Source organism: Capra hircus, chromosome 16, assembly GCF_001704415.2.
Source record: "Capra hircus breed San Clemente chromosome 16, ASM170441v1, whole genome shotgun sequence".
Classification (NCBI taxonomy): Eukaryota; Metazoa; Chordata; class Mammalia; order Artiodactyla; family Bovidae; genus Capra; species Capra hircus.
Genome location: NC_030823.1, coordinates 50,214,058 through 50,226,697, shown reverse-complemented (window position 1 = coordinate 50,226,697; position 12,640 = coordinate 50,214,058). Strand labels below are relative to the sequence as shown.

The 12,640-nt window shown below is 41.5% G+C and overlaps 2 protein-coding genes across 2 annotated transcripts in view; one reads left to right on the top strand and one right to left on the bottom strand.

Moving 5' to 3' along the window:
• LOC108637740 (transcription factor SOX-4-like) lies at window positions 4,138–6,300 on the bottom strand. Its single transcript, XM_018059951.1, has 3 exons — window positions 6,273–6,300; window positions 5,827–6,223; window positions 4,138–4,696 (listed from the first exon to the last, which is right to left on the bottom strand). The coding sequence occupies exons 1-3, from the start codon at window positions 6,298–6,300 to the stop codon at window positions 4,681–4,683; spliced, it is 441 nt and encodes a 146-aa protein (XP_017915440.1). The 3' UTR covers window positions 4,138–4,680.
• Window positions 6,189–12,640, top strand: part of SPEN (spen family transcriptional repressor) — an 87,994-nt gene continuing 81,542 nt past the window's right edge. Inside the window, exon 1 of the mRNA XM_018060579.1 lies at window positions 6,189–6,381. Coding sequence (XP_017916068.1) covers window positions 6,299–6,381 — 83 coding nt within the window. The 5' untranslated portion in view covers window positions 6,189–6,298. The remainder of the gene's footprint in view (window positions 6,382–12,640) is intronic.

Genomic DNA, 12,640 nt, shown 5'->3' with positions numbered 1-12,640 from the left:
ATAGTTCAAAAGCATCAATTCTTCGACACTCAGCTTTCTTTACAGTCCAACTCTCACATCCATACATGACCACTGGAAAAACCATAGCCTTGACTAGACGGACCTTTGTTAGCAAAGTAATGTCTCTGCTTTTTAATATGCTGTCTAGGTTGGTCATAACTTTGCTTCCAAGGAGTAAGCGTCTTTTAATTTCATGGCTGCAATCACCATCTGCAGTGATTTTGGAGCCCAGAAAAATAAAGTCAGCCACTGTTTCCCCATCTATCTGCCATGAAGTGATGGGATCAGATGCCATGATCTTTGTTTTCTGAATGTTGAGCTTTAAGCCATAAGCATTAGTAAATTGTATTCGCAATTCTAAATATTAGATATATTAGCAGTATTTCCTCATAGAGGGGAGAAAGTTACTTTTAGCAACTTTCCAAGGAAATAGTAGAAATATAAAAATTGATTTTTTAAAAAGAAAATATCAGCGATTATATCCATTTATGGAAAACCAAAAACAATGTGAAATAAATAATTTAACTTTCTTAGAGAATTGAACAGTAAAGTAGATTGTGAAGTGTGAAAGAATGATTTAGAGAAAGACTGGCTAACATATTATTCAACTGATTGGAGTTTTATCATTGACATGTATAATTTCACTTCAGTGAGCCTCATATATCAAAATATATCTGTTACTATACTGGTCTGTCTTTTTCATCAGTTGACCCACAGAACTAGCAAGGTATCAAAATACTCTGAGAATAATGCAGTAGTTTTGTCTGTTTTATTTTCTACTGTTCTGGAGGGAAAAAAAAAAACTGATTCTAATACTAGGAGGTTGCTTGTATTGTCAGGTTCTCGTATGTCTCGTGCTTTTTTTTTTTTTCTCATGTGCTTTTAATGTCACCTTTCTGAATTATCTTTCATACTCATGGGAAAATTCACTTCACCATCCATTTATCATAGATGAAAGAAGAGATCACATCCTACTTTTTGATCTTTTTCAGTGACCATAAATTATTAATTGTTAAATTAAAACATAACAAAACATTTTAGAACTACTTAGTATATTTTCATGTTATCCCTTTAGGAACAGTGCTTATATTTTAAGAATGTTTTCTTATGAAACAGTTCATAGTGTGGAACTCGACTGGTAACCAAATTTTTGTTAAATATCTGGTAACTATTCTGTCTCCTATTTAAATGGTGATATTAATTTATCTGCTCTGTTGGCTCCTTAGCATTCAAAGCTTGAGTTTGAGGCTCAGATGCTTTTCCCCATTGGGCTTCCATTACACATGACTGAACTCTTTGAGCACATCTAGCATGCTAAATACAGGCAGTCCGCACAGTGAAAATGAGACCTGATTAAAAGCACATCTATTTTAATTCCACTTTGTAAATGGCTCTGCTTTTAATGTCACCTTTCTGAATTATCTTTCATACTCATGGGAAAATTCACTTCACCATCCATTTATCATAGATGAAAGAAGAGATCACATCCTACTTTTTGATCTTTTTCGGTGACCATAAATTATTAACTGTTAAATTAAAAAATCAGAGAATAAAGAGTGGGCTGTTTTTTTTTTTTTGAAAACATACAAAAATAAATGCTTATGAAAACAATTCTACCCTTGTAAATATTTGTAAATAATTCTGCCCAAGGACAGAAACAAAGTAAACTTTTCCCAGTGTTCCCTTATATGTTGTCAAAAAACATGAAAAGCACTGAGAAAACCCAACATTTGATTTTCAGGGCTGTGCAAAGGGCATGTACTTACCAGTTTTGTTATTAAAGAGTTTTGCAATAGAAAAAGTCAGCAAAAGAGTGCGAGGAACTTTATAGTTGATATGTAGTCACACAGGCTGATTTGACTATAACACCTGGCTCTAATCCTGAAAAGCTATAAATTGATCATGATATGTTTTTAACTTCACCTGATGCTTACTTCTGATATTAATATGGAATTACAAGTCAACTTAATAGTATTCATGATATTTTTAGGCTGTGTTACTTTCAAATACTTTTACATGTATTATCTTCCTTGATACTTCTAGCAGCCTTACTAGATAAAGAAGAGATATTTTATCCTCATTTTGCAGATAAGGATATTCAGACTTTAAGGAATCTAACCGAGTTTCAGTTCAGTTCAGTTCAGTGCTCAGTCGTGTCCAACTCTTTGCGACCGCATGAATTGCAGCACATCAGGCCTCCCTGTCCATCACCAACTCCCGGAGTTCACTCAGACTCACATCCATTGAGTCAGTGATGCCATCCAGCCATCTCATCCTCTGTCGTCCCCTTCTGCCCCCAATCCCTTCCAGCATCAGAGTCTTTTCCAATGAGTCAACTCTTCGCATGAGGTGGCCAAAGTACTGGAGTTTCAGCTTTAGCATCATTCCATCCAAAGAAATCCCAGGGCTCATCTCCTTCAGAATGGACTGGTTAGATCTCTTTGCAGTCCAAGGGACTCTCAAGAGTCTTCTCCAATACCACAGTTCAAACGCATCAATTCTTCGGTGCTCAGCCTTCTTCACAGTCCAACTCTCACATCCATACATGACTACTGGAAAAACCATAGCCTTGGCTAGAGGGACCTTAGTTGGCAAAGTAATGTCTCTGCTTTTGAATATGCTATCTAGGAGCTAGGCCATATAGCCAGTGACAAAAATGGGACTGGAATTTTTGACTCTGTGCAGGGGCACTTCCATTATACTGTCATGTCTCTCATTCATACCAGCTGTTTTTCAGTATCCTTCAAAGTTCAAGGTCAAGTAGTGTCATGCTGAAGAATAAGGAGCATGGACATTACTTTTAACCAGTGAATGTTAACTTTTGTAGAAATGGATAGAATTCCCACCTGAATTGCTCATTGGAACTTAGCATCTATAATGTGAACTACGTTTCCTTCAAATGAATCTGCCTAACTGAAGTCAGAATAATATTTTTAGGGGCATCACAGGAGCGTACTAAAAATGTGAACAGAAATAAAATTTGTTTTACTCATTAAATTATCTGCATATATATTTAGGCTGATGTAGTGAGATTTTAATAGGCTGAGAATTCTCTTTTGAGATGTGTATATCAGATTTTTAAAAACCCAAGAAGCTAAATTAATACCTTGCTTGCTACTTTTGGTGCCTATAATTCTGAAAACAAGTATGAAAATAAACTTCAAGAGAATCTGAGTATGAGGTGCTATCAAGTAATGTTTAATGGGATTTTGCTAGCCCAAATATCTTAATATAATATACATATATATATATATATATATATATATAGTGCCTTGTGTTGTGTGTAATCTTGGTTCCCTGATCAGGGATTGAACCTGGACCCTGGGCAGTAAAAGCGTTGAGTCCTAACCACTGGACAGCCAAGGAATTCTCTAGCTTTTATACTGTTAAACAGAGACTGTTTCTGAGTCGTTTGATAAATCTTTGGCAAACTGGGAAATGATATTAACTTCATTTGGCATTTGCTAATCATCTTCTTGATATCCTGTGATCTCTAAAGGTCTTTGGGAGAACTTTAACTCAACTTTGCTTAACAATTTGTATGTAACATGACTGAGCGACTGAACTGAACTGAATTATCCACTCCACAGTTTCTCTTCTGCTACCTCCCAAAAGGTGGGAGGCTTGGAAGTATTTGCAAACAACTTTGCCATTTCAAATTAAACTTGATGTAAAATTACATATCTATTCTGTTTTTTACATGGAGAAACAGCACTGCTGTAACAAGATCTTTAGGAAAATCTAAGAGAATGACATTAAAAAAGTTTAGTTGGCAAACATGTTGCTTTCAATTTTCATTTACTATCTCCCTATTCTTGTGCCATAGAAAAATTATAAATACCTCTTAATTCTTATTTTGTTTTAGCTTATCCTTTTATTGTAGATGGATACAAAATACCACATTTAATAATGACTCTAGCCTCTCTTCTAATGATTTTGCTCTAAAAGCTGCCACCCCCCTGCCCCTTTTTCAGCCCTTGAATTTTCTTCAGCATGATTTTAACTGAAGGCTGCATTCAAGGTGAGATATATTCTTTATTTCTCTAATTGCAAGGTGCTGTTTTTTGAATCTTCTTTGTCTGTTGCCCCTTAAAATGAGATTGAGCTGAGCTTCTGTTCTTCCTGTGACACTAAGAAGATGCAGCTAATTCAGGACCTCTCAGGTTTTAAATGAGTAATTTACATAATATTTTAAAGTGTGTTTCAAATTGTGGCTACTTATATAGAAATTTATGCTTCGTGAAAAACTGCCAGTCAGTTCAAGGCTAACTGCAGCCACGTATATAGAACTATGTAGTTCACGAGTGTAGAAAACTGTATGCTGGCCTGACACTCCTTGTGATAATTGTGACAGAGAAATGGCCAAATGTAAATGTCTAGTCCTACATCTGAATATAGGTTGATCTGCTTTTACTTTTACTGAGGAATCAATTCCATAATACTTTCAAGAAAAAATATTTCCATGTCATTTAATGACTGATTTGCATGAAGACAAGGTGAACCTCTGGGGTGGAGTTAAAGGCCTTAACTAAATTATGAATGACTGCCACTGTTGTGGTGGTACTTTTTTATGAGTAAGTTGTCAAAAATCCAAAAATCATTTCAATGGATAGTAATCTCCTGAGGAGGCACATCTTGTTCTGTAATTGTTGTAACTGTGTAAGGGATTGCAGTGCTTGTTTAGTCTTCTAATATCCTAAGAGTAAGGAAGAGAATATCTCAGTTGAGCAGACCTGCTGAGATCAAACTTAAGTACAGTATAGACCCAGAACCCAAATACCAGAAAAGTTTATATGACTATTTGACATGACTCTCTGATACATCATTAAGAAGCCTTTGTTAAGCTATATGACAAACAAAAAACCTACTTGGAGCTTTACCATCTGTGGAATTAAAGGGACAATTTAACTATGTACAGGTGACCCCAGGTGTTAGTGCCATTAATTATGGTGACCATATGTTCCAATTCAAAGTATCAGTTTGATAAGTTGGCTTGTATTTAAGGAGACAGTGAATGAGATCTAATATTTAAAATCTGGTCTGTAAAGCACTACACCTATGATTGTTTTTCTGTAGATAAAAAACGTAAAAGAAAATTGAGCTGTTGACCGTTCTAAACAATTCAATTTTTCTGGACTCAATACCGTTGCCTTAATTTTATGAGTTTTCTTCGGGGCTCTGATAACTAAAAAGTTCAACTGTAGGCTTTAAATTTTAAAAGCTCTTAGGTCTGGAAAGGCTGGGGTTCCAATCCCCTCCCTCTGCTTAGATTTTATAGTAAATTTTCTGAGGGGAACACTATCCAGACATGTAACCATCTCATTTCAGTTCTACTCTTGGTATACCGTAACGATCAGCAAAGAAATCTTGCAAACGGTTTCGCAAGATCTTATATAAAATAAAATTGCTTAATGTTACAAGCTAATGATTCTTGGGAGGGATGGGTTTCTGCAGCCGTCATAGCTTAGATGGGCGGTGAGAAAGGCGGCCTTGTTCTGATACTTTCCCAAGCAGGCGCGGCTCCAAGTGCCCGGAAACGGCCAGAAGCTGACCAAAGGTGAGCAGGGGAAGGAGTCCTGACTTCTTCTAGAAGAGAGGGCTCGGCAGCCGCTTTGACACGCAGCCTAGTGAATACCAACCCCCTTTCTCTTTTCTTCCCCCAGGCCAGCGCCTGGGATCCCTGCTCGAGGGGCTGGAGGCGGTACCTTCTCCTGCACTCGCTGTGCCCCAAGCCTGAAAGAGCGCTTGACCTGACAGAGTGCTGCGCGCCTGCGCACTGGGACCGAGCGCGTGAGCGTTCCTTCCTGGCCCCGCGTTCTTCCCTACCTCGCGCGCTTGCGCGCCGGCTGGGAGGAACTCGGCGTCTCGGCCTCGGCGGGCGGTCGGGCGGACGAGCGCGCGCCCGCGTTGAGGGAGGCGGGCCGCGCGCGCCGGTGGGAAGCGTCCGGCTGCCACAGCGCCAGCTCCATCGTAGTCTCTGCCGCCCGGGTCCCGCTCGCCCCTCCTCCCCGCTCCCCCCCCCCGCCGCTGCCCGGGCGCATGCGCCTCCGGAGCGCGAGGGTCGGCTTCGGGTGTGTGGTGGCGGCAGAGCGGAGCTGCGAGGCCCGAGAGTCAGAACCTGGGGGAGAGGGATGGTCTCTGCACGGGGGGGAGCCGGAGGAGCCGCCGCCGCTGCCGACGCCACCGCCGCAGCCGCCGCCGCCGCCGCCTCCTCGGCGCCCGCCTCCCGGCGCTGACGGGCTCGTACGAAGCCGGCGAGGGGGAACCCGCACCAGCGGTCGCCAGCACACCGCCCAGCATGGTCCGGGAAACCAGGCACCTCTGGGTGGGCAACTTACCGGAGAATGTGCGGGAAGAGAAGATCATCGAGCATTTCAAACGGTGAGTGACACGAGGCCCGGGGCCGCGCTCTCTCCTCGGGCACCGCTGCCCACTCCGGCCCGTTGCCGGCCCCTCCCCGTGCGCGGAACTGGTGAGGGGACCCGGGCCAGACCCACGGACCGGTGCGGACGGCGCGCGGCTGCCTGGCCGCCTCTCTGTCCGCGTCGCGGCGTTGGGCCTCGGCGGACCGGGCCCGGCTCCCACCCTCTCCCTTCCCAATAAGGAGGCGGCTGTCGCTCGGCCTCAGCGAAGCCGGCGCCGGGAGGGTGTTCTCAGGCTGGCCAGCCGACGGTGGGGTTGCGTCCTTGCGCGCCGCTGCCCGGGTTCGGTGCGGCTGTCCCGGCCAACACGCCCGAACCGAGCCGCCCCTGAGCCGGGACCAGAACCCCTACCCCGCCCCGACAACCCTCGGCCCGGCCAACTCCCGAGTCCCGCAGCAACTCCCGCTCCTCACCCTGCGGACGCGTGGATATGTCTGATCTAGAGAGGGTTTTGTGCGAAAGGAAAGGTTATACAAACGGAAAAGTCTTGGTAGGTGACATGGGGGCATCTCGGAACTGGAAAGACACTGCTGGATTCTAGGGACCTCTCATGGAAGGCTCACAGACCTAGAAACTAAATGGACGCAAATGTTTCAGATTCTCCCCACCTTGTTTTGGGGGGTTGGGCGGAGGATGGTGTCCGAGAATAAGCTGGTGCGTCTGTTTCGGCTCTTTCGCCTTCCCGCCTTCAGCGCTCAGGGGTCCCTGGATGGGAAGGACGGTGGGGACCAAGCGCTCGCAGAGGAGGAGCCGCCTCCTGCAACAGAGTCCCCGCCGCGCCGGCGCTCCGGCCTCGGGGTCTGAACATTGGGCAGCCTTTATAAGGCTGCTCCCCTCCCACCCAGAATTCCTACATCAGTGGTTAAAAAATGCAAGCCTTTTCAGGTTAAATGTAGCTCTTCTAGAAAGATTTTTCCCAGAGTGTATTTTTTGTTCAGGGGTAGTAGGGATAGTAAAGGGTAAATGTTCTTGATACATTTTAGTTACTTAGTAGCGTTCAGCATTTGTTTTTATTTTGTGAAATCACTGTCTGCCATCACTGATGGAGCCCTCGGTGTGAAATAACCGAAAATGACGCTTTACTGAACAGCGATGTAAATCGAGAGGACCGTGGCAGATACGTGATAGTCCTCAGAAATGACTGTTTCTTCCGATATTCAAGACCTCGGAAGGTCTTAAGTTTGGTTTACTTTTAATTCCTCTTACTATCTAGTGAGTGAAGGAAATTATGGAGCGCCCTTATTAGTGAGTCACCATGGGAAAAATAGGTTGCGTCGCTCGCTCCTGAGCAGCTTGGATCAGGAAATGGAAGCAGCGGCAGCGGAGCTCCGTTCTTTCAAATGGAGGATTATTGATTCTGTTGGTGGTTGCTGTTACTGGGGTATTAAATCTTCACCGCTGGAACGCGCGTTTGCGCGTGTCCGCGTGTGAAAAGGAGCCTGGAATAGTGAGGCCATTCATAACCCACTAAAGCTGTCCTCGGCGAGACTGGAGGAGGCGCGCTTCCAGGGACTCCCGGTGTTTACTACGTTGTGCTGAGAAACCAGGCAGCGGGAAGGCAGGAGCGAAAACTCGCCTGTGTCCCCTGTGACAAAGGGGAGATCTCGGGCTCGTGGGGAAGCAGATGGGAACTCGCTCCCTGTCGCTGCTCCACCCCTTACCCCATACGGAGGCCCCGTATCTTCATTGTTTTGGTGGAAAAATCATTCAGGCGCAAGATTATTGGAGTGGAAAAGCCGCTTAGATGCTCTTGCTTTTATCTTCTTGCGGACCTTCTCTGTAGGTCTCCGCCTGGGAAATTCATAGGCACCGACGTGCAAACACGTGCATTGCAGCATTTGCTTTGCCCCTCAGTATTACGTGGCCAGAAGTGTCATTTCGGCATTATGCAGATTCTAGAAACAGTGTTTGCCTGTCGCGGGCAGTTTGACTCCTCTGGCGAGATGAGGGGTTCGAGAGGAAAAAGGAAGTCATCCGAGGGAGTCTTGGAAGGTTTTTTAAGTAGATGGTGCTGCCGTCCGGCCTGTGTGAATGACTTTCTAAAATGGCGGCCAGGACCCACTTTATGTGGGAATCAGCAGAGCTGATCTCAGAATGCACAGAGGGAGGAGCGGGCGGAGGATGCGAGCTGCCTTGGAAGGCGGAGGTCTGCAGGAACGTTTCAGTGTTAAAGACGGTTTAGCTGGCACATTGCTCAGGACTGCATTTAAAGCAGTGTGTTACCTATTGCAGAGCAAAAGCAGATGCTATTGATAAAAGCAGATTATCTTAAAACTAAGTAGACCGCGTGTCCCTGACACTCCTTTATATTTTTAAAACGACTTTTGAGAATTTTAAACAAATTTGCTCGTATCTTTGGATAGATAGTGCATTCTTAGTGGGTTTAGAGAGTGTAAAAAGGTTTGCAGAAAAATCTTCCCTTTACTCCAACCCTGGGAATTCCAGTTCCCACCCCCTACCCCCTACTCCCCTAACAGGTAATCTCTATGTCTGGCTTCTTGTTTATCCTTAAACGTGTACAAGAAATATTCTTGCTGATCCAGCTGTGGCGCTAAATGGACTTTGTTTGGAGAAATTCAAGGTCTTTTATCCTTATTGTAGAGAACGTTTTGTAAAATGTGTGATTGCTACAGGGAGGGAAGCTAAATGTGAATAATTTAAGTGAAAGGGATAAAACAGTGGTTGCACCAGAATGGTAGCTTTGCAAGAAAACTTAAGAATATTCACTTCTGATGTCTTCTAGAAATCATAATGAGAAAAACTATGCCTATACCTATACTAAGACTGAGGTTAAAGTACCTACTTTCACTGTTTTCCCTAGCTGATTTCAACATTAACTAATAACTGTTTTACGGGATTAAGTAGTGTACACTGGGAATACATTATATAAAATGTTTCAAAATGAATGTTCTTGTAACAGTGATTAGGCTTTGTAGTAAGTGAATTTTAAAGAATGATTCAAAGAGACAGCTTTGGGAGCAGGATAGTTGAGAAGCATTTTGGAATGGGGGTCGATCAGAGCCAGTTCTTTTATTTATATTTTGATGAGTGTTTGGTAGGAAATAGATTGAAGGAAGCTTGCTGATTTGGCTTTTTTCTCTGTGCCAAAGAAAGACCAAACCTTTAGAATGTAATCAGAACATTTTCAAAATTTGGCTTTACCTTCTTGCAATAAGAATAATATAATGTGCTCATTATTTTAACAGCATTCAAAATACTGATTGAAAAGAATTAAGTATTTCTGAATCAAATTTTATTTAACAAAGATCCATTGCAGAGACTGAATTTGCACAATAGAGAAAGTCCTCTCCTTTGTATGGTGTGTTAGCTGGATTGAAGGGGGATGGGAGGAGTTATACAACAATTGGTTGCTGTCTTAGTTGTTAGAGGGAGAGGTGTGTGTGCTGAGGCGATTCCCTGAATTAGAATGAGCCAATGAATAAAACCCTTTAGAAGAAAAAAAATTCTCTGTATTTTATTTTCAGATTTGAAGTAAATCTTATATTCAGGTTCTTCCCATCCATTCTCAGTTCTAAAGAATAGGTTGAAGATCTTACAGAGGTTGAGCAAGGTAGTGGTTCATGTAAAATTTTTGTCAAAGAATGAAACTCACTTTTACATTACATGAATTTGGATAGCTTTACTTCTGGGACACAGTAATAAAGTATTGTGGTAGAATTTCCTTATCCTCACATACTCTATGACTAGAGATATTTTTAGACTTAAACAAATTTGACTCATCCTAGCCTGCATGACTGCTTTATGGTTTATTCTTTTAGGCTGAGCCGGTTTCTATGAAGAAACACCTCTGTTTCTGAATGTTATAATTTAGAATACCTATTTTCATGATAGGCTTTTGCTCATTAAAACAATGAAGTAAAATACTTTTATACTTATCTTGAAAAATAGCATTAAAAATTAACACAAAATGCTTGAAATTTTGTATTTTATTTCCTGAGTTAGAAACGCTCCTGGCAGATTGGAGGAGAACAGAGGGCTCAGTGCCAAGAAGAAAGGCGTTTGACTTGTATAGAGGGCACCTTTTTCCAACTACCTTTCTTGTAGACTGATTACTCAGGTGTTTGGTATGCTTATGAAGAGATTTCAGGCTTGAATTCGGAGACATTTTTAATCTTGTGAGCACTAATGCTTTGGAAAGACGTACAGATGTTAGAGGGATAGTGGTAATTTGAATTTTTTTTCCAAATAGTCTTCCAAGTCTCATTTTCCCCTTAGTTTCAAATTTTGCTCAAATTTTTTAAGAAATTGAATTTTTTGTGAAAACTAGCATATTCCGATTGGGAACTATGTGTTTTTTTTTTTTTTTTTTTGCTTTTTCTTTTGAGTCCCTAGTGTTTGAGCTGTATTAAACTACTCCACAGTATTTAGAGTAAACATTGCAGTCTGAAAATACCTTGAGTGTATATAGTCGTTAAAATTGTGCTCCCAAGTGTCATTATTGGATGCTTTGAAATAAATTGTTGTTCATCAACTTTAAATAGACATATATTAGTCTGTTGAACAAGGAGACTAACTGAAGTAACACTTTTCTATATTAAAAACACTACTATCTGTTTTGATTTTTTTCTTTGTTATATGCCTTCTATCTGCTTATATTTTGAGTGAAAATAGCATGCTCTGTTGTGGAAATCAATTAGGATGTTTAATCAGCTTATTATAAATTATATAATTTTGTGTGCTGTCTAGCTGGTTTTTAGTATGTGGAAGTATGCTTTGCAGTGAGGTGTTCTTGGTGTAATGTTAAAGTATTGAGACAGTCACATTTTTTTCCCCTTACATGTGTCTCTCTCTGCCATGTTGAAAATTTTAAACATCTTAAAAAAACCCCACAGTGGTATGTCTCTGTAAAATCCTAACTTAAATTTAGTGAATTCTTGGATTTAATTACTTAGGATTTCATTTTGATTATAGGATGAATTGAAATCTAGCATGTTTAAAGATTTTTATTATATGAAACTGCTCCATTTCTTATAGTTAAGGAATATTTGTGGAACATTCAAATGGAAAACACTTATTATTACTTTTGTTTTATACTTGGTACTAGATTTTTGGTCCAGCATTAAACTTCGAGAGTATGTGTATGTCTTTGTATCTTTGTATTAGATGCTGAGTTTTGGTTACATTGACAAATGAAATGAAGATTTTTCTGGTTATATCTTGTATTGACTTTGTTACAGTCTTAATCATGTTTATGCACAGTATATATACTCTTATGTATAATATATTTATAGTTTCTTTGGGCTTCCCTGGTGGTTCAGATGATAAAGAATCTGCCTGCAATGCCGGAGACCTGGGTTCCATCACAGGATTGGGAAGATCCCCTGCAGAAGGGAATGGCTACCCTATCCAGTATTTGTGTCTGGAGAATTCCATGGACAGAGGAGCCTGGTGGGCTGTAGTCCATGGGGTTGCAAAGAGTTGGACAGTACTGAGCGACTAACATAGTTTGTTTGATTCTTAAAATAGACTCAGTGATTTTTCTTTTTTTAACTTTCACCCAATCATTTTATTCCTTTTATTTAAAAACTAAAATATTTGTACTCTGCTTAAAAACATTTTGTATTTTACATTTGACATATAGTGATTTGCATCTTTTGTAAGTCAGTAAATTGGTAGGTATGAATTTTTTGGGGGGCATTACTTTATTTTAAAGAATAATAGAGCCCACTAAAGAATTTGGTTGTCAACTTTTTTTTTTTAAGATTTATTTAATTATGTATTGGCTATGTTAGGTCTTCGTTGCTTCAAGCAGGCTTTCTCTAGCTGTGTCTAGTTGTGGCAAGTGGGGGCTACTCTTGGCAGTGTGAGGGCTTCTCATTGCATTGGCTTCTCTTGTTGAGGAGCACAGGATCTAAATGTGTGGGCTTCAGTAGTTGCAGTGCATGGGCTTAGTAGTTGTGGCACACAGGCTTAGTTGCTTCATGGCATGCAGGATCTTCCCAGACTAGGGATCGAACCAGTGTCCCTTGTGTTGCAAGGCAGATTCTTAACCACTGGACCACCAGGGAAACCCTTCAACCATTACTTTTTAAAATTCATGCTTCATGCTGTCTGCATTAAAGGCTCTTTTTTACTCAAGATTTTAAAAATTTTCTTAAAAATTTTCCCCCCCCCCAGGGGAGCTGCATGTTGTGGCATGTGGGATCTTAGTTCCCCAACCTTGGAACCAACCCATGCCCTCTGCAGTGGAAGTATGG

Bases quoted from the DNA above. Each gene is read 5' to 3' on its own strand.
- LOC108637740 (XM_018059951.1), bottom strand. From the start codon at position 6,300: ATGCTGGGCGGTGTGCTGGCGACCGCTG. The intron at 6,224-6,272 runs GTGCGGGTTCCC...CAGCGCCGGGAG, and splicing joins CGGTGTGCTGGCGACCGCTG to GCGGGCGCCGAGGAGGCGGC.